Source organism: Podarcis bocagei (genome assembly GCF_964188305.1).
Source record: "Podarcis bocagei genome assembly, chromosome: 8".
NCBI classification, from domain to species: Eukaryota; Metazoa; Chordata; class Lepidosauria; order Squamata; family Lacertidae; genus Podarcis; species Podarcis bocagei.
In genome coordinates, this window is record NC_138133.1 from 77,198,817 (window position 1) to 77,218,362 (window position 19,546).

The following is a 19,546-nucleotide window of genomic DNA, read 5'->3' on the forward strand; positions in this document are numbered from 1 at the left end:
TAAAAAATGGATGGAATATTTGCGTATTCCTTAGACCTAATATAGCCAGAATTCAGCAACCGGCTAAAAGTAAACATGGAAGGGAATTATGTACCTTGTCAGCTTAGGCATATGAAACCAGCTGCTCGACCAAGCGCTTTCACACCCCCACTGGTTGTGGCAACCAGCCCTAAATTGGCTGACAATCCAAGTTTTCTGACCCGCTTAGCAACAGTTTATAGATCAATCTGTCATTCTTCTCCATTACGCAGAGAGAACAGTGACAGCAGTGGCCCACATGTGAAGACATTTACTTTATTCAAGCCGTTAATAAATGAGGTCAGCACAGGAAAGGGGATAGTAACGATGCGATCCAGCTGTTTGCTAAGAGGAATTAGGAATACTTCAGCTATGATAGATGAAAACCGTCGGCTTCCAAGCTTGTTTTCTTTCTAAGCTATTTCCTGTGCCTCTAGAAAGATGAAACATCCCCCCCTTTGTGCCCTTCCGACTGATATTAAAAGGCGGAGGAGGGCAGTAAAGAAATATGCATTTTCCCATCCACACTGTTATCTGCTTCAAAGGGAGAACGGAATGTCAAAGGGAATTCTCACGCTCTCCTTTCTCACTTCAGTCTTCCCTTCAGTTACGTATAAATATACTTGGCGTGTTCTGAAGATGATTTCAGTAGCTCTGCAAAGGCATTAACCTGCGAATACGAGGGCTCCAGCTCAAGTGAGCAGCGATAGGATTGAAGCCTTGCCCTGTGTACAACACGGTGCAGGCGTGTCTTCGGCAACTATAGGACAGCGCTTGTGATGTCACACATGATTAATGGTGCAATTCCCTCTCCTTTCCCCCTCGTCGTGGTTTTATTTAAAATTTGTTTATCTGCGTTCTTTAGAATCCGGGCACGTCCTGGCTGCACAGTTAAGTGTGGGAGTGAATACGCTGGCCTCTGAAAAGTGAGCAAAAATCAGAAACTGTACCTGTCAGCGATGCTCTGCTGTTTTATATCTTGTGGCGGGGAAGTGCACCTAAAAGGAACACAAAAGCACAAATTATTTATTTAGCAGTAAGCAATCATTCCTTTATTGCCTACTGCAATCCACCCTTGTGCCAAGAAACAAGGGTATAGCATTCATTTTAGATCCAAAGATTAGATTGCAAGTGTTTAATTGAGAGAAAAGATCTTTGCAGATAGATAGATAGATGATAGATAGATAGATAGATAGATGATAGATAGATAGGTAAGAGAGCTGAAAATAACGCCAGTGTATTCCACACCTGGCAACCCATGTGCCCCTTTGGTTCCATATAGTACATAGGTAAAAGGTAAAGGTAAAAGGACCCCTGACCAGTCGCGTACGACTCTGGGGTTGCGGCGCTCATCTCGCTTTATTGGCCGAGGGAGCCAGTGTACAGCTTCCGGGTCATGTGGCCAGCATGACTAAGCCGCTTCTGGTGAACCAGAGCATCTCACGGAAACGCCGTTTACCTTCCTGCTGGAGTGGTACCTATTTATCTACTTGCACTTCATACTTTCGAACTGCTAGGTTGGCAGTAGCAGGGACCGAGCAACAGGCGCTCACCCCGTTGCGGGGATTCGAACTGCCGGCCTTCTGATTGGCAAGCCCTAGGCTCTGTGGTTTAACCTACAGCGCCACCCACATAGGCGAGTCTAAAAAGCCTGGGACACAAATTTTCACAGCCCTCTAGTAGCTGGGGGGGCTCATTTACCAGAAATAATGTATTTAGCATTAACTCTGGAAGTGTATACTTGATTCTGACCATACTAAGCCTCCCTGATGTATATTGTATTCTAGGAGGCTGAAACCCAAAGCGAGCATTGGTTGCCAGGTGTGTTGGTGTGTTTTCCCCGCTCTCCTACCCCACCAATATTGCAGCAATAGTTTTTCATTTCAGCAATATTTTGCTAATATTTTAATGTTCCAGTGATAATTAGAAGATTGGTTTTTGTTTTTTTAATGTGGAAGCAACATAGGAGAATCACAACTGGATGACAATGTCGTTGACAATGTGAGTAAAGGAGACATGGCGATTCCAGACTAAGCAATCCCAGCTCTTGTGAAAGTCTTTACTTAACATCCTCCTTGTGTATTTGCAGTACTGAAGAGACCAGTGACTCCTGATGAACTTCTGATGCCTGGGGCACCATATGCCAGAAGAACCTTCACAGTATGTCTCCAATTATCTCAATTATCTTCTGTTGTGTAGTGCACTTTATGACATTTTGATCCATTATTCAGACATAATAACGGATGCAAAAATAGATAAAGGAATATTTTCATTCGCATTTTGGTACAATTTTGAGCCCAGGGTTTTTAATCACAAAATCTGAAGGACTGTGAAAACAGCGTTACTATTAGTCCAGGAAGTGTGTGAATCAGGCCAGCTTTCTTAAAATTGTGGCTTGGTTTGCCTAAAATCCCTGAGCGACCCTAGAATCCGGTGAATCACGGTGGATTCACAAGAATGTGCTTGGGTTGTTTTGGCTTGCTATCAAAACAGCAACAAAGAGAATTGCTAAAGCATTCGTTGTCGCACCTTCTTGTTCCCTCTCAAGATTGTAGGCGATGCCGTCGGGTGGGGATTTGTGGTGCGTGGGAACAAGCCTTGCCACGTCCAAGCTGTGGATCCCAGCGGCCCTGCAGCTGCAGCAGGAATGAAGGTAATTTTAACGAATGCAGGTTAAGTACTTTAAAAAGGGGGAGGGGATGTGTTGACATGAAGTCAGGACTACTTCATGGACTACGTCAGGACTACACCACGCAACACAGCTCTATACACCTGGTGTGGGGACATAAACTCCAGTGTTCCTCTGATGAGAATCAGGACGCATGTCTTTTCCTGACATGCTCTTGTGGAAGCCAGCTGACTTTTGTGAAAGCGCAGCATCACAGCAAGCACCATCTTGTCCTCCTCCCTGAGCTTGGCAGCGACACTGGAGGGGAAAACGGGCGGAGGAAGGAGGGTGCGGTGGGGGTGAACAGCCCCGGGTGACATTTGGCGCGCCGCCTGTCCGCGACTCCCAAGCCTCCCCCGAGCCGTCGGGGGAAGGAGGGAACTGCGCCGCTTTGCCAGCAGCATTCCCACCTTCCCCCTTCGTTTTGACAGCTGGGGGAGGCTTGGGAGTCGCGGGTGGGCAGCGCACCGAATGTCCACCATTGGTGGCTCGCTCTGCCCCTGGCTGCAGGGCGCATGTGCCACTCTGTGGACCCGAGTGGCTATCCCGTGCCTGGGAGGGCACCCTCCACGCCCCGCCCCCCTTGGGAGTGCACCCGTCCTGGGCAGTGTGGACATATGTTCCGCCACTGGTGGGAAACAGGACATTCTGGGATCAAATCAGGAACTGGGATGGTTTCTGTAATTCCAGGACTGTCCTGGGGAAATCGGCACACTTGAAGCATATATAAGGATTTCCATGAGTAATTAGGTAAAGGTAAAGGGACTATTCATCGCTTCTGTGCATGCGTGTGACGTCATTTTGTGCATGCGCGAGTGGTGAAACCCTGAAAAAACGCAACCTGAAAAAACGTATCATGAAGCAAACGTAACAAGAGGTATGAGTGTAATTACAGTGGTACCTCGGGTTACAGGCGCTTCAGGTTACAGACTCCGCTAACCCAGAAATAGTACCTCAGGTTAAGAACTTTGCTTCAGGATATGAACAGAAATCGTGTTCCGGCGGCGTGGCGGCAGCAGGAAGCTCCATTAGCTAAAGTGGTGCTTCAGGTTAAGAACAGTTTCAGGTTAAGAACAGACCTCCAGAACGAATTAAGTACTTAACCCGAGGTACCACTGTACATATTGCCACACAGGACGTTGTTTTATGCTGACTCAGACCATTGCACTATCTCGCCCAGTGCTGCCTGCACTGCCTGACAGCAGTTCACTAGGGTCTTTTCTCAGCCCTGCCTTAAAGGTGTTGGGGACTCAACCTTCTGCATGCAATGCAGATATTTTCCCACTGAGCTACAGCCCTTCCCCATCATTCTGTGTCACTATCTACGTGGGATCTTCACACTCCTTCCTGGCAGAAATGTATTCCTGTAGGAGTTTTAAGCTGGCCTAGGACATTGCCAGGTTTGCGTCTTCCTTTCCTGACGCGAGTCTCCTTTAGGCTTCTTTATGCTCAGCGCAACAGTAATAAGAGCTGGCAGCGAAGAAGAATCCGTCCTGCTCTAAGAAGCTTTGTCTGCCAGAATTGCTTGGAGCAACCAACCAAAAGAGACCAGACCAAGAATACTTGGCGAAGAGGGAAAGGGCAAGAATTTGAAGAGCAGCCAAAGCTCAGCGTTTTGCTTTCTAGAAGTGTCCTTGGCACTGCGGCAACACCCTCTTCCCTGCCTTGTTGAGATGCACCCAGAAGTCTACACATTTCTGGACGTTGGCTGCATGCTGCGGTTGTTTAGAAAACTTGCAGTCTTCGTTCCCTCCACGCTCCGCATGTTACGCTTCTCTCCTTTGCACTGCGTGGAGCAAACTCCTGGGGCAGGACTTTTGGCCCGCCGCTCCGCATGTGTACTCGAAGGCCTTTTGTTCCAGAAAGCTGTAAGGAAGATATACTTACAAAGCCAGCGCTGTGTGTCTTGCATTCCATAAGACGACTTATTCAAAAGCCATCAATCTCAGTGGATTCCAAAGAGAGAGGCCTGAACCAAGCCTTTGTGACGGCGAGGAAAATTGCCAGGATTTTAATTTCAAGAAAAATGAGTCTTGGGTCTGTCTGGAAGGCCTTCATTTGTGGTGTGTGCACAACTCTGTAGTAGCCTAGTGGTGATAGAAATGTGCTCTGTACTTTCTCGGTGGGGTGGCTTTTCATAAGGATGAGAGCGAGTCTTTGGCATTGAAAGCAGATTCTGGATCCTTAGCAATTGCTGGCATTGCTCCTGCATAGCCCCTCCTCTTCCCTTTCTGCTCATGGGCTATGTGGCCAGAGGAGTGAAAAAACCATGGCAGAAGGACAGCATTTGCCTTCTGCTGTTGGCAATGGAGTGGATCTACTGCTTCTTGCAGAAAGAAGTTCAGAGGAGGTTGGGCAGGTCTGGAAAGGCTCTTTGGCTGTCTTCCCACCAGGTCCTTGCAAGCTCTTTGAAAATAAGTCTGGTGAGAAGTGGAAAACTCTCTTTGTTTTCCTCCTTCACTTTACAGGGTTGGGCGTTATATCACAAGACTGAAACTGAAGTGGGGTAAATATTGACACAGCGATAACATTGTGATTGCAGCAAACACCAGCAACTGACTCCCTATGTTAAAGACACACCATGTAAAGATTGCACAGAAATAGACACGATAAGGCCTGCCGTCTGTTTCCAGCATGAAAACTGTGAAACCACCTGCTCAGGGTTTAGTTTTGGGCTATTTTAATCTCATTGTGTTGCTAAATATGGCCAATATGCTAGCTGTACAATGAAAAACAGCATTGGTTCTTACTTTGGAGACAGAGCAGATAGTGTAAGCTGGGTGACACATCTCTCCTACTTTTTGGTTGTTGTCTGGGAGTTTGAACAAACATCAGCTGTTTTCCAATACGGTTTTACTCGATGGCTTTTCTTTAAATAGTATGACAGATGAAACAGAACGGGCATTGGTCTAGTAACACTTTTGCAGCTGGTTTGAGGACCAAAGTGGAGCTTTGGCAGAAGTTCTGAGTCTGCAAATCGTATACACACCCCACACATTTAAGAAGCTCCAGAGAATCATGCATCAGAGACAGAAACATCTGCTGAAGGGAGATGCAGGTGGACTGTGGAAGATGGAAGAAGGATTGCTCACTTCTATTTTCCACTGCTACTTCTCCTTTCTAAATGGCACCTTCCCTCCATCCCTTTTTTTGATATTTAATGTCTCCAGATTACTGCTGACTGTGCAGTTTGGCTCTGAATTTCTTCTATCAGTTGTATTCTCTGCCAAGAGTATAATAGATTTCACCTGCTGTTACACTAGAGAATGAGCACAGCCGAAGAATCTTTATAAGTGTTCTTTGATATATAGCTACAACACTATTAATCAGCAAAGTGCTACTGAGTCATGTCCTTCCTCCGGTGACATCATATTCTTGCAAAGAAGCTGGGAAAAGGTGGGCTGGACGAGGTAACTGTTAGGTGGATTTGCAGCTGGTTAATGGACCGAACCCAAACTGTACTTGCTAATGATTCCTTGTCATCCTGGAAAAAAGTTACAAGTGGAGTGTTGCAGGGTTCTGTCCTAGGCCGTTGTTGTTTGTCTTTATAAACAACTTGGATGAAGGAATTGAGGGGATGCTCATCGAATTTGCAAACTGGGAGGGGTAGCTAATGCCACCTCGTATTTACGGGACCGCCTCTCCTGGTATGCCCCGCAGAGACCTTAAGGTCCATGAATAATCACAGTTTAGAGGTCCTGGGCCCTAAGGATTATCCTCCACCAGGGCCAGGGCCTTCTCAGTGATGGCTCCGACCTGGTGGAATGCTCTGTCCCATGAGACCAGGGCCCTGCAGGATTTAACTTCCTTCCGCAGAGCCTGTAAGACAGAGCTATTCTGCCTGGTTTTCAATTTGAACCTAGCCTGATCTTTTATTCCACTTCCTTCCCTCCCCCTCCCCTTTTTATGAAGATTACCCGCTCTGGGATCCCACAGCTAATTCTTCCCTGGTCTCCTCGCTGGCCCAAATAGAACTAATTTAGCCAGCTAGTCCTGGTGATCATCTAATGTTTATTGGATGGATTTCCCTCTGTAGTGGTTTGGAGTTACTCGTGCGTAAACTGTCCCCGTCGGGGAGCTTAACTGCCTGGGTTAAACCGTCTTGAATGCACAGCCCATCTCAGCGTGGCTGCCTCAGTCGCTAGCAGAATCTGTCTGTGGGCGTTTCTTAAACCTTTGCCAGCATAAAAGCTGTTTGACACCCAATCGTCTCCGCCTCTCATTGCGCGGGAGTCTCCTGCGCAGGGAAGGCGTGGGTAGTGGAGGACCAGTGCTCTCCTCACTGACTTCCAAGGAAGAATCCCGGAGCCCTTCCACCTCTTCCCCCGTTTGCTCTCCTGGATCCTTGGTGTTACGCTGATTTCCTTCCCCCTCTATCAAGCTGCGTCTCCCCCTAGTGCTGGTACCTTCCCCTGCAGAATCGGAGAGCCTCTCCTTCTCCTGTTGCTCTGATGTCAGTTTCCTGACACCCCCCTAAATTGATTTTTGATTATTGAATTCTGAATTTATTGTTATTCACATTTTATAACATTTTTTATGCTGCTTTTTATTGCATCAATTGTTTTAAATTTCTTGTTAGCTGCCCTGAGCCCGGTTTTCTGAACTGGGAAGGGCAGGGTATAAATAAAAAATTATTATTATTTTATTATGAAGTCCAGGGGCATAGGGCGGTGCTCCCCGGGTGTCATCCGTGAGGGGGTGACCAAATGGCACACCGTGGGGGGGGGGCAGCACTTAATGGGGGGCCTGGCCTGCAGCTCGCCCAAGCCACGCATCTCTCCAGTGTGGTGTAGTGGTTAAGAGCGGTAGTCACGTAATCTGGGAAACCGGGTTCGAGTCTCCGCTCCTCCACATGCAGCTGCTGGGTGACCTTGGGCCAGTCACACTTCTGTGAAGTCTCTCAGCCCCACTCACCTCATAGAGTGTTTGTTGTGGGGGAGGAAGGGAAAGGAGAATGTTAGCCGCTTTGAGACTCCTTAAAGGGAGTGAAAGGCGGGATATCAAATCCAAACTCTTCTTCTTCTTCTTCTTCTTCCTGGGAGTGATGCAGTGACTCAGGGCCCCACGCTGCTCAAAACAGCAGCGTGGGGCTTGCGTCTGCCAGGCAGACGCTGTGGGCAGCTTGCTGCAGTGCCCCCGGGCGCGGATCACAGTGGGGCCCCCGTGTGTGGATCACAGCGGTGCCCCTCTTTTAAAAAAACCTTTAAAAGCATAACAATTCTGATAAACCCACCATTTTGGCTTGCTTATGTCAAACCAACAGGACTGTTACTAGCCACTTATCTTTTTCAGATTAGTTTTAAACAAGGACAATCTCAAGGCTACAGTACTTTTTCTAAAAGTTTTTGTAAGAAGATGCTTGGAGGGCCATTTAGATTAGGAATGCATAAGATATGAAGGCATGTCGGGCTGTTTGTCGTCATGAGTTCTGGGAGCCGCAACAGCCGTACCTATTCAAATTGCAGCGAAGCTGCTCCGAGTGCATAAGCCAGCGCAGAAACAGTGCTGCGCTTATGTGTTAATTCAGCTTGTAAATTCCTGCCTGAGCCGCAGCCCAATTACAGATGCATCGTGTTGCCAGACTGCACAGCTGAGACCTTTTGCCCTTTCGGAGCATTTGCTGACTACTTAAAATAGCCCTTGGCCAACAGCTTTTGCTGCAATGGTGAAAAATACTCGGAGTCGAGTGTGGATTACATGCTCTTTATTCAGCTCATAGTAGTGAGGAGGAATGGGAGTTCCCCCAGAATGTCTGCTTTATATACATTATTTACACAATGGGCCTCACGTGATTGGCTAATTCCGGGATTCTCCTGTAGGCCAATCAGGTTGCGGATTCACTTCCACCTGGAGCTGGATTGGGTGGCTCCTGTGGTCCAATCAGACTGCTGCATTCTGGATCCTATTGTTCTAGGACCAATCAGACTGCTGCAATTTGGATCCTATTCAACTCAGTACATAACAAACGGGAAGACAATTTGGACACTGGAAGTTTGGGAAGAGTGTTGTTCTCATGCAGAAACTTAATAGCGTTGTAGACAACCCCGGTTTCTTTGGCCCTGCTGTTGCTGTCCTTGAGTTATGGTTGCCACCTCTTGTTTCCTGAAGTCCTGCTATGCCAGGCAAAAATTCTACTGGTATAGCTTTGAGAGCCAGTGTGGTGTAGTGGTTAAGAGCGGTAGACTCGTAATCTGGGGAACTGGGTTCGCGTCTCCGCTCCTCCACATGCAGCTGCTGGGTGACCTTGGGCCAGTCACACTTCTCTGAAATCTCTCAGCCCCACTCACCTCACAGAGTGTTTGTTGTGGGGGAGGAAGGGAAAGGAGAATGTGATCCGCTTTGAGACTCCTTCGGGTAGTGATAAAGTGGGATATCAAATCCAAACTCTTCTTCTTCTCTTTACCCACCATGTAGATGGGGAGAATTTCACCTGTTCCCTTTCTACATGCAGGTGTTCACAGCGGCGTAGCGTGGGTTGTCAGCACCCAGGGCAAGGCAAGTAATTTGCGCCCCCTAACCCCTAACCTGCCGCCGCTGCCAGCTTCTTCTTGCTGCTGCCTGGTCTGGTCTGGTGTGGTTCTCTCCCGTGCTCAGCGCTGCGCTGGGCGGCCGCTGCACTGTCCCTCCCCCAGATAGTCCCTCGCTCTCTCTCCGCACCGCACGCCTGGCACCCACCCCCTCCACAGTGGGTGGATTCGCACAGCCAGCACTGCAGTGAGAGAGAGTGAGTGAGCCAGGTAGGGGCAGAGAGCTGCGAGTGCGAGCGCACCCCCACTCAGATGTTGCGCCCGGTGCGGCCGGCACCCCCTGCACCCCCCACGCTACGCCACTGGGTGTTCAGCCCTCAGGAGAATCAGCAAAGGTTGAAAATGTACCTTGTGTGGAGGTCCACCTGCTGGGCTTTTGCCAAAGAGGTAGGAGGATACAGCCTTCTCCTCTGTGCCACATCATGATGTGCTGCATGATGTACTGGTGGCTCTGAACTGATGGTGGCTAAGCAGAATCATAGCGTTGGAAGGGACCCCAAGGCCATCTAGCCCAGCCCCCCTGCAGTGCAGATCTTGAGGCTGGAGCAAATAACTCAATGAGAATAGCAACACAGTGTGAATCGGTTATGAAGTAAAGGGGGAATTACCTGCTACAGCTTATTAAAAAGGAACCAAAAGCTTAATTATTTATTACAATTATTTCAGGGTTAGTCTTATCATAAACTGTGGGTGTTGTTAATGCCCACTGGAAAGGAGAAATGAACTAGTGTGTATGAAATGGATGCTGTGATCCATTTGGGTCTTCCCACCCGCTTCATTCACATGTGCAGGAAATGAAAACAACAATTCTCGTAGTCATTTCTCTGAAAAAAACAACCCAAAGACTAACCATTACGCCGTCAAATTTACAACCTGCGCATTAAATTAGGTCAACAGGTTTACGGCTCATGTTCTGTTTACCTGACATGTTTACTTCCCCAAATTGTTAACTTGGAAATCAATGTCGGCGAACTTCAAGGAGCCTCATTAGCCTTACTGTTCTAATCTGAGAAACTCTGGTTTGGCGTCATATCAATTAACTAAACAATAGTATTAACAAAATTGCTTGATCTTTAAAGTAGAAAGTGCCAGGCTTACCCCTGCTTAGAACTGGCGTCCTCTGACCTGTAAATCTTCCCTTATAATCCCAGATGTGTGGGTTCTGTTGTGACTGTTGAGTGTATGGGAGAAGGCATTTTTCACATGTTTAAAGGCACCCTTGCCATTAGGATTATTTAATTAGGCTTTTACATTGAAATGAAATTCTGGGGCGTCAGAAGTTTGCACTGGTTACCCGCAATATCCAGGAAGGATCATGAAGCGGTGAGCTTTTCAACAGGTTACAGTGGTACCTCGGGTTACAGACTCTTCAGATTACAGACGCTGCAGGTTACAGACTCCTCTAACCTAGAAATAGTACCTCGGGTTAAGAACTTTGCTTCAGGTTGAGAACAGAAATCGCGCAGCAGCAGCAGCGGGAGACCCCATTAGCTAAAGTGGTACCTCAGGTTAAGAACAGTTTCAGGTTAAGAACGGACCTCCAGAACGAATTAAGTTCTTAACCCAAGGTACCACTGTAGTTGGATCTTTCCCTCAGCTGAAGGAGTGGCAAACCTCAGGAGGAGGGGGCAGGTGCTAGGCTGATGGGGCAAGAGCAACTATTACAATGGGAGTGTGTGAAATCCTTAGTGCAGGATATCTTGAGCCTGGGAAGTCAGGTAAACTCATCAGATCCTTTGAAGTCTACGCATTGAGTAAGGACATTCCTGAGTTATCTTCCGAATCTCCTCCTCCAGGAGAAACAGTTGGTCCGGTCTGGTATCTATGTGATCTCCCAGATGCTTGATGCTCCGGGAGGGAGAGAGGCAGCAGTTCTGGAGATTTATCAGAAAGCCGTGACTCATGGCACATGGCAGCTAGATCCCAAGGCGCCCTGTAAAGAATGGTGCTCAGATAGGCGTAGTAACCAACCCCTGCAGAAGAAGATGGACTACTTCTCTGAATGGCTGGTACTCCAGCTAATGAATGGCTGGTGCAGCATTCTAGGATAGCCACCTGTCATGTGCTTCCAATGAAGCTTTGTTTAAAGGTAAAGGTACCCCCTGACCGTTAGTTCCAGTCACAGACGAATCTGGGGTTGCGTGCTCATCTTGCTCTATAGGCGGAGGGAGCCGACGTTTGTCCACAGACAGCTTCTGGGTCATGTGGCCAGCATGACTAAGCCGCTTCTGGCGAACCAGAGCAGTGCACAGAAACGCCGTTTACCTTCCCACCAGAGTGGTACCTATTTATCTACTTGCACTACGTGCTTTCGAACTGCTAGGTGGGAAGGAGCTGGGTCCGAACAACGGGAGCTCACCCCATCGCAGGGATTCGAACCACCGACCTTCCGATCGGCAAGCCCTAGGCTCAGTGGTTTAGACCACAGTGCCACCCGCATCGCACCCGAAGCTTCGTTTAGGCAAGTTCTAAACATCCTGCCCTACCCACCCTATACAGGTGGTTGAATACGGACTTGACTACCAGCATTTGGTTTGTGCCACGTTTGTTCAGAGGGATTACTTCCTCCTCGCTTCTTTCTTAGGCTGTCTTCTTGCCTTTGTCCACCTGTACTTCTCTGCCTGCTCTGTCTCTGGCTCAGATATGTTCAGAACAGGAGGCGGAAACTCAGGGCAGTGGGGGTGTTGTCCGATGGTTTATTGGATGCTTCCTCTATGCCCCTGTTGAGAATGTTCGTGGTAAATAACCATTGTTTTGTTCTAACCTGTCTATGCATATTCCCTCCCCATTTGGCACTCCAACATTGCCTTGACTCAGCAAACTGGATGCAAACTGTAGACGTTTTAGCTCTCAATGCGGCTTTCCTACAAACAGGCTGCTTTCTCTTCCCTTTTACCAAAGCAGTAGGCACTCAGTGATGGGTTTTATCTGAATGAAAATAGCACCTCGGGACAGAAGGAGTAATAATACAGGAGTTTATTTATTTCTCCTTAGACAAAGTTTTTTTCTCACCTCCACAAATTGAAACCTGGTTTGCAGCAAGGGTTCTGCAGAAAGTCTCGAACATGACACTAGGCATGTTTTGAGCCTTAAAGGCTGAAAGCGAATGCCAGTTCTCTGGAGATGCAATCTTGTGTTTATGCAAGAGCTGGATTGCTGCCTGCACCCACACCACCCACTCTTTTTAGCCAATGGCGCATTAGCTAGACATACTCACATACACAGTAAAATGTAGTATGCAGAAAAAGATTCCTCCTAAGGGTGGATTTTAAAGGAATGGGGAGCAAAATATGTTACTGGTGTAGAACATGGCGAATGAGCCCCTGTCTGCAGAAAGTTTCACTCTGCAGATGAGGAAGAAGGAAGGAGTTCTCTGCAGACTAATCAGATTAGACCTTTGGCACACACACAAAAGGTTTATATGATGCTTTAGACAAGCATATAAGTCTCTTTCACATATTACTTGCCAGAGAGTGGGGCCATGCTCCTGCCCCACTCATTTATTTATTGCTTTAGGATCCACACTTTGAGAACTATGGTCAACAAAGTGGTATCACAACAGATATAAAATGTAATTGAGATTCAAATGAGCTCTAGTAATTTTTAAACAGCCATTTCCTGACATTAAAAGCCTAACAACCCACAAAGGAAAGCAAAGGCCTTAGGGAAGAGAGAGGCCTTCAAGGCCTAGGCAGCTATGGATGAGCCCTGTGGGGCCACCACCAAAAAGGCCCTGTGAGCAATGCCACCCACCCACCCACCCACAGCTCTTCTTCACTGGCAGACACTTCAGTTGAGACCTTCTGATGTCAATCTTAGGGTCCTAACAGACTGATCTGGAGAAACAGGGAAGATCATGTTAGTGTTTCATGCAGCCGATGCTTCAAATGTGACTGGTGTGAATCACACGCCTGTCTGAGAAGACTGTGGGAACGGAAGACAGCCTTATCTCTCTTCTGCTGTGTGTACTTTGTAACGAACTTTCACTTTTTTGTGTTTTCTCGGAGCTGAGGAGAACGGTCGCCATTATGCTGTAGTCTGTATATAGTGTGTAAATAAATAGTAGTTTAGATCTACGATGTCTCGCTCTTCTTGCTGTTATGCCAGAAAATTAGTGTGCATATATCAAGCTGATACAGTGGTACCTCAGGTTACATACGCTTCAGGTTACAGACGCTTCAGGTTACAGACTCCGCTAACCCAGAAATAGTACCTCGGGTTAAGAACTTTGCTTCAGGATGAGAATAGAAATCGCGTGGTGGCAGCACAGCGGCAGCAGGAGGCCCCATTAGCTAAAGTGGTGCTTCAGGTTAAGAATAGTTTCAGGTTAAGAACGGACCTCTGGTAACCAGAGGTACCACTGTATATCACGCTGAGCTCCCTGGAGAAGAAGGGAGATGCCTTTTCCAGTGCTGCGCACATTGGAGGATGCTCGGAGTTCTGGGGGGTTTGCAGGCGACCCCAGGGCGTTTCCCAACAAATCATGTCCAGCATTTTGAATTGAGCCCAGGAACATATCTGCAATGAGCACAAACAGGTGCAAACTGGCGTAATATGTTCCAACAACCTGGCGTCCAGAGTGGAGTCCCTAAGGTGGTTGGATGGTGCCTTGTATGCCTCCTTCTGGAAACTCCTGCTAAAGGGGTGCCCAATGTATTGTTCTTCTTTCCTTTGCACCACGGCGGCAAGGTCAAGAGTGGGGCCTTGTCATCTGGACAGCCCAGGACCTACATACACACTGCACAGCTTTAAGCCAACAAAAACAACGTGGGAGGCAGCATTCACGAATTGCCGGTCTCTGCAGCCACAGCAGGCGCTGTGATTCTCCAGCACAGCAGGCGCTGTGATTCTCCAGCCACAGCAGGCGCTGTGACTTCACCCCTGGAAGCACACTCCATTGTCTCTCAAGACAGATGGGTGCCAACAACAAACTGGCATCAATTAGTAGTCAATATTTTTCTCCAGATGATATTTCTGGGCAACCATTGTCAGTCACACTGCCTGATCCCTGCCTCCAGAGAACCACAAATTAGTGTATTTGTGAAATAGCTGTGGTGTGCCCTGTTTCTCCATCAGTCCCCTTTCCCCCCTCACTGTAGCAGTAATTTTTAAATAAAATAAGGAGTCAGATTTTTGCCCCATAACAAGTTGGGGGAAGGGCAGGCAAGGGGACCAGTAGAAGAACAGGGCAGGAGAAGCTGCAGTACTTAAAATTTACAGAACTAATAACACCACCCTGATATTTCGTGAGATGCTGGTATATAAATACATTTAGTTATTCATTCATTCATTAATGAAACTTTCATAGGAAATGCACAGCATCCCAGATTTGCAAGCTGACCATTCTGTTGGAGAGGAAGACGTTAAAAATAATATATTTTTGTTGGCCTTGAGGTTTTCTACAGCCAGTTCTAATAAGAGGCCCTCCGGGAATAACCAAGGCGGTGGTGGGAATTGCTTCCTTGTTGCATATAATGGGAAATCAGCGTTAGGTTTACAGACATTTGTTCAGGTTCCACAGTCAGTAACTTTGAAGCTTCTCCGACAGAAGTGCTCGCGTTCTGAATTGTAATAAGGTTGTGTCCGATTCCTCCCTTTCTCCACCTGACTTGCTGTACAAGAAAACAACCAGGTGCTCTTGTTGACAGTAGTTCATGCTGACATTGGTGACTATCGTTTGGCTCACTGTAATGATTTATTATTATTATTATTATTATTATTATTATTATTATTATTATTATTATTATTATTTATACCCCACCCATCTGGCTGGGTTTCCCCAGCCACTCTGGGCGGCTCCCAACCGAATATTAAAAAGTTATGGGTTAAGATTTGCCCAAAAGCTTTGTAAAATTACGTGCTTTGGGTTTGTTCCAGTTAAATGATGCAATGCTGCAGCCTTGCCCTTTCCAAGGACTTCCACATTCCTAGCCTTTGTTTTGTTTCATTTTATTGCCATTATAAACTCTCATGCTTAGCACATTGAACTTATTAACAATTTTCAGAGGGGTAGCCCATGTAGCAAAAAGAATCTTGTGGCACTATGTAGACTAACAAATTTATTACAGGAGCATAAGTTTCCTTTTTTTTAAAAAAGGAGCGAAAGTTTAAATTCACAGGGTTCTTTGAGTAAGCAGTGTATCACATTAAATGGCATGTAATGTTAATGGGTTTCAAATGGCCAGAAGTGCTTGGGATTTAAGATTACGGCAGACGTTTTGCTGACATGGTTCATCCCGCACTGTCTGTGAGTTTCGAAGTGTTTTCTGCTGCATTTGGTGTTGGGCCCATGGAGCAGAATGTGTTGCCTTCGCCCATCACTAAGAGCATCCTTGCATTCCCCCCCCCCCCATTTCTTTTAGGTCTGCCAGTTTGTGGTTTCGGTGAATGGGCTGAACGTCCTCCATGCAGACTACAGGACAGTGAGCAACCTCATCCTGACTGGTCCTCGAACCATCGTCATGGAAGTGATGGAGGAGATAGAGCCTTGAGGAGGACACTTTGAGATGAGGACATATACCTTGTGCAAAACAATTATCCTGCCTTCGAAGTACTTTCCTCCCTCCCCTCCACCCCCAGTTTACCAGTAATAAATACTTGAGTGGATACGCTCTTCAGGCAATGTTTGTGCCCATGGTACTGATGTGCAGACTCACCTGCGCTATGCTGTGGGCCAACTGCATATCCGGGATGTAGCCAGCTCAGGTGGCTTGCATCACAGATGGCTGTGGTACCAACAGAAGGGTCAGAATCATGTCAGGAATTGCATCCTTGCAGGTTTCCCCAATGCTATGCCGCTCCTCTTTTCCTTCACAATTTTATTGCTGTGACGGAGCCGCCGCTGAGATCATCCGAAGGACTTTCACCTTAGTAACTGGGCAGCATCGTATATTTTCATTCGCACTTGTAATGTGCCAATTGAAAGCATTGCCAGGTGGTGTGTGTGCATTGCTTCAGGATGCTGTAACAGAACATCAAATTCTAATAAATTAAAAGGAGGTGTAAAGGTAAAGGGACCCCTGACCATTAGGTTCAGTCGTGACCGACTCTGGGGTTGCGCCACTCATCTCACTTTATTGACCAAGGGAGCCGGCATACAGCTTCCGGGTCATGTGGCCAGCATGACTAAGCCGCTTCTGGTGAACCAGAGCAGCGCACGGAAACGCCATTTACCTACCCGCCGGAGTGGTACCTATTTATCTACTTGCACTTTGACGTGCTTTTGAACTGCTAGGTTGGCAGGAGCAGGGACCGAGCAACGGGAGCTCACCCGTCGCAGGGATTCGAACCGCCAACCTTCTGATCAGCAAGTCCTAGGCTCTGTGGTTTAACCCACAGCGCCATACAGCAAATGTGGCCTAAGTGAACAATTTGGATACATCCCGTGCATTTTTCTGGCATTGTTAAGTCTTAAGTTGCAGAATCGGTCCGAGAGTCATCTAGTCCAACACTCTGCAATGCAGGAAACATTTGCCCAATGTGGGGCCTTGAACCCACGTCCTTGAGACCAAGTGTCCCATACTATATCCACTGACCATTGTTCAATGACAGAGCACATGCTTTGTATGTAGAAGGTCCCAGACTCAACTCTTGGCAGCTACAGCCAAGCAAATAGCGATGAGAAAAGCTTCTGGCAGAGACCCTAGAGATCCACTGCAAGGATCTGGGTTTGCATCTCTCCTCAAGCTTCCTGGGCAAGTCACTATCTCTCATCCTAGCCCATGTCAATGCATCATTGTGTGGCTAAGATGGGATAACTCCCTTGCGTGTTACCCTGAGCTCTGGAGAAGTGGCAGGATGTAAATATGAGCAAATAAAATATTTTTCAGTCTCAATGCCGCATCTTAAAAATGAGGACAATAACGATCTACCTCCCGGGATTGTGGTGAATGTAAAAATCCTTCAAACTCGTGCATTATCTGAGCTTTCACAGGCCATATAGTTCCTTGAAAAGCGTGGCTTTAATAGCACATCGATAACTAACAGTATGATGCTCAGTGGCTTAAAAGAGCCTATTACGTATACGGTTTGGGTGGAATGACTGGATCTGAGGGGCTTTGTTTAGCCTCGTTTTCGAAACGCTAAAAATAGAGGAAGCTGCAGCCATACCTGCATTAAAATGTGCTTCTCTCACTGTTGAGTAATACGCGCTTGCTTTTAAAAGAGCAGAGCTTTCACTTTTTGTAAACTCACATCCGAATCATTGTTTTGGAGAATGCTGAATGAGCTACGTCAAACCACGGAGCCAATCCTACCTTAGAGCCAATTTTGCAAAATGTTAAGGGGGTTAGGCAACAGGATTTGGAGGTTGTTGTTTTTTCAGGGTGTTGAAGGTAGTTTGGGGGGGGGGATGAATTATTTCTCATGATGTGGAAACTTCTGCTGCAATAAGCAGGTTTTTCACATTAGGTCCAAATCCAAAATATTGTCTATTTTCAGCATAAATTCGGATTCACAGATCATGATGAAGCCCCTAGATTGAAATGTCTGAATCCCCCTTTTAAAACCCAATTTCTGGTTGAAGCTTTTAGAAAGGGGTGTGTGTGTGTGTGTTTAAAATTTGGCAGCGTATCTTCAATAGCAAAATTCAAACACTTAATACTTGTACTTGACCCTTTCAAATGTGACTTTAGAGAAATTCACTCCTGTTTGTGCAGGGAAAATGCACATTTGGATATAGGGTTGCTTTGAGCTACGGTAAAATGTGATAAATTTCAAAAGGGGGAAATATTTGCGCCAGCGTTGTAATTTCTCGCTCCGATGAGGAAAGGTGTGCCATACTTTTTTTGAATGTATACATATTTATATGTTTTCCACAAGACCGTGTAAGCTATACATAGCAAAGGTATTCTGGTACTGTTCGATTTATATATGTTAGCTGAGTTTTTGAATAAACCTTTTTAAAAACGTGATTTGTTTGTGGCCACGTGCAAAAGAAAACGTTACTATCTCAGCATTCTTCTCTAGCAAAGGAGATCTTTGGCTCATGGGCCAAACTTGGCACACCGGGACATTGGAGGCAACCCACACCCTTTGCAAGCCACACCCTGTGGGGCAGGATTCGGCCAAAAAGGGTTTTGCAGACACCAGTTGCCAGGAGCTTCTGAAGCATTGTGCAAAGCAGGGTTGACCATGCATTGGCTGGTGTGTGGGGAGGTTCAATCCTGTTCAGTTTGGGTGCACAAGAATTGTGCATGAATTTTTCTGCTTGTCAAATTTGGCCTCATTCTGATAAGCCAGAAGGCTTCTCCACCCTCAGTCACACAGCAACTTTATTGTGTATATGTGCAAAGGGTGAACGCAAAATTAGTAGCTAAAATGCCATGTTGATACACGGCCATGTTCATCAATAAATTTTTAACAAGGCCCAACTTTTTGTAATAAGTAAGAGCTCAAGGTTAAAGTGGCCTTAATTTCACCCACTGTTTTGCTCACATATAAGCAAAGATCTCTTGTATATTCATATTACCGTGACCAAGAAGCTTTTGTCAAGAGTGCTCTGTATACTCACTGACCCCCTCTTTTTGGGGGGTGGGGTGGTCCGTGTTGTGGCTACCTGTGGCAGTGCTTGAGTGACAGGTGTATTGGGTGACAGGAGACCTTGCGCCTGAATGCGTATCGCAGCGCAAATGGGCATGGACTCCTGGCCCACTGGTTTTATTTATTTATTTAAGCGGTAAGTGATCCCAGAGAAGGTTTCGATAAAAACCATTTTTTTTAAAAAAAATGGAACCATTTCATCAAAACATCGGAAAGCAAGGTCATCGGTAGCTGACAGCAACCAGAGCAACAATAAAACCAAATAAATAAAAAATAAAAGCCAAATAAAAATAAATAAATCAGAAAACAACCCAAAACTCTTAACCAGGAAAATGCTTGTGTGAAAGAAACTGTTTTCAGCTGGTAACTAATGTTCATAAGGATCAGTGATAACGCCTCTTTGAGGTTTTGTGTCGGTGTTTTTACAGTCATTTGCAGGTTTGTATTTGTTTCTTCCTACACGTTTTTGTTCTTTGTTTTCTTTCTTGCTTTCTTTTTTTTCTGTATCCCTTTTTTTCTTCATAATCAAAATGCTTTTGATAAAATATTAATACCAAATTGAAAATGAAAATAAATAAAATAAAGCAGTATAGAATTTTTTTATGAAATAAGTAAAAAAAGGGGGGGGGTAATGTATTTGCCTGCTGCTGAAAGGCAAGTGAGCCTGTCTGGGTCCTCATTCTACTCTTGGTGCCATCACTGAGAAGGTCCTCTCTCTATAGTAGCCATCGGCTACACCTCCCATAGGATGTCTTCCCATGAGTGAGGAATTATCATTTCATTATTTACTATA

At 46.4% G+C, this 19,546-nt stretch overlaps 1 protein-coding gene across 2 annotated transcripts in view; it reads left to right on the plus strand.

The window, feature by feature from the left end:
* The window catches only part of DEPTOR (DEP domain containing MTOR interacting protein), a 65,357-nt gene extending 46,325 nt beyond the window's left edge, over nt 1–19,032 (plus strand). For both annotated transcript variants that reach the window (XM_081204889.1, XM_081204890.1), the window contains exons 8-10: nt 2,108–2,178; nt 2,567–2,671; nt 15,576–19,032. In XM_081204889.1, the coding sequence (XP_081061015.1) occupies nt 2,108–2,178; nt 2,567–2,671; nt 15,576–15,704 (305 nt within the window). In that variant the 3' untranslated portion in view covers nt 15,705–19,032. The remainder of the gene's footprint in view (nt 1–2,107; nt 2,179–2,566; nt 2,672–15,575) is intronic.
* Nucleotides 19,033–19,546: the final 514 nt, after the last annotated feature.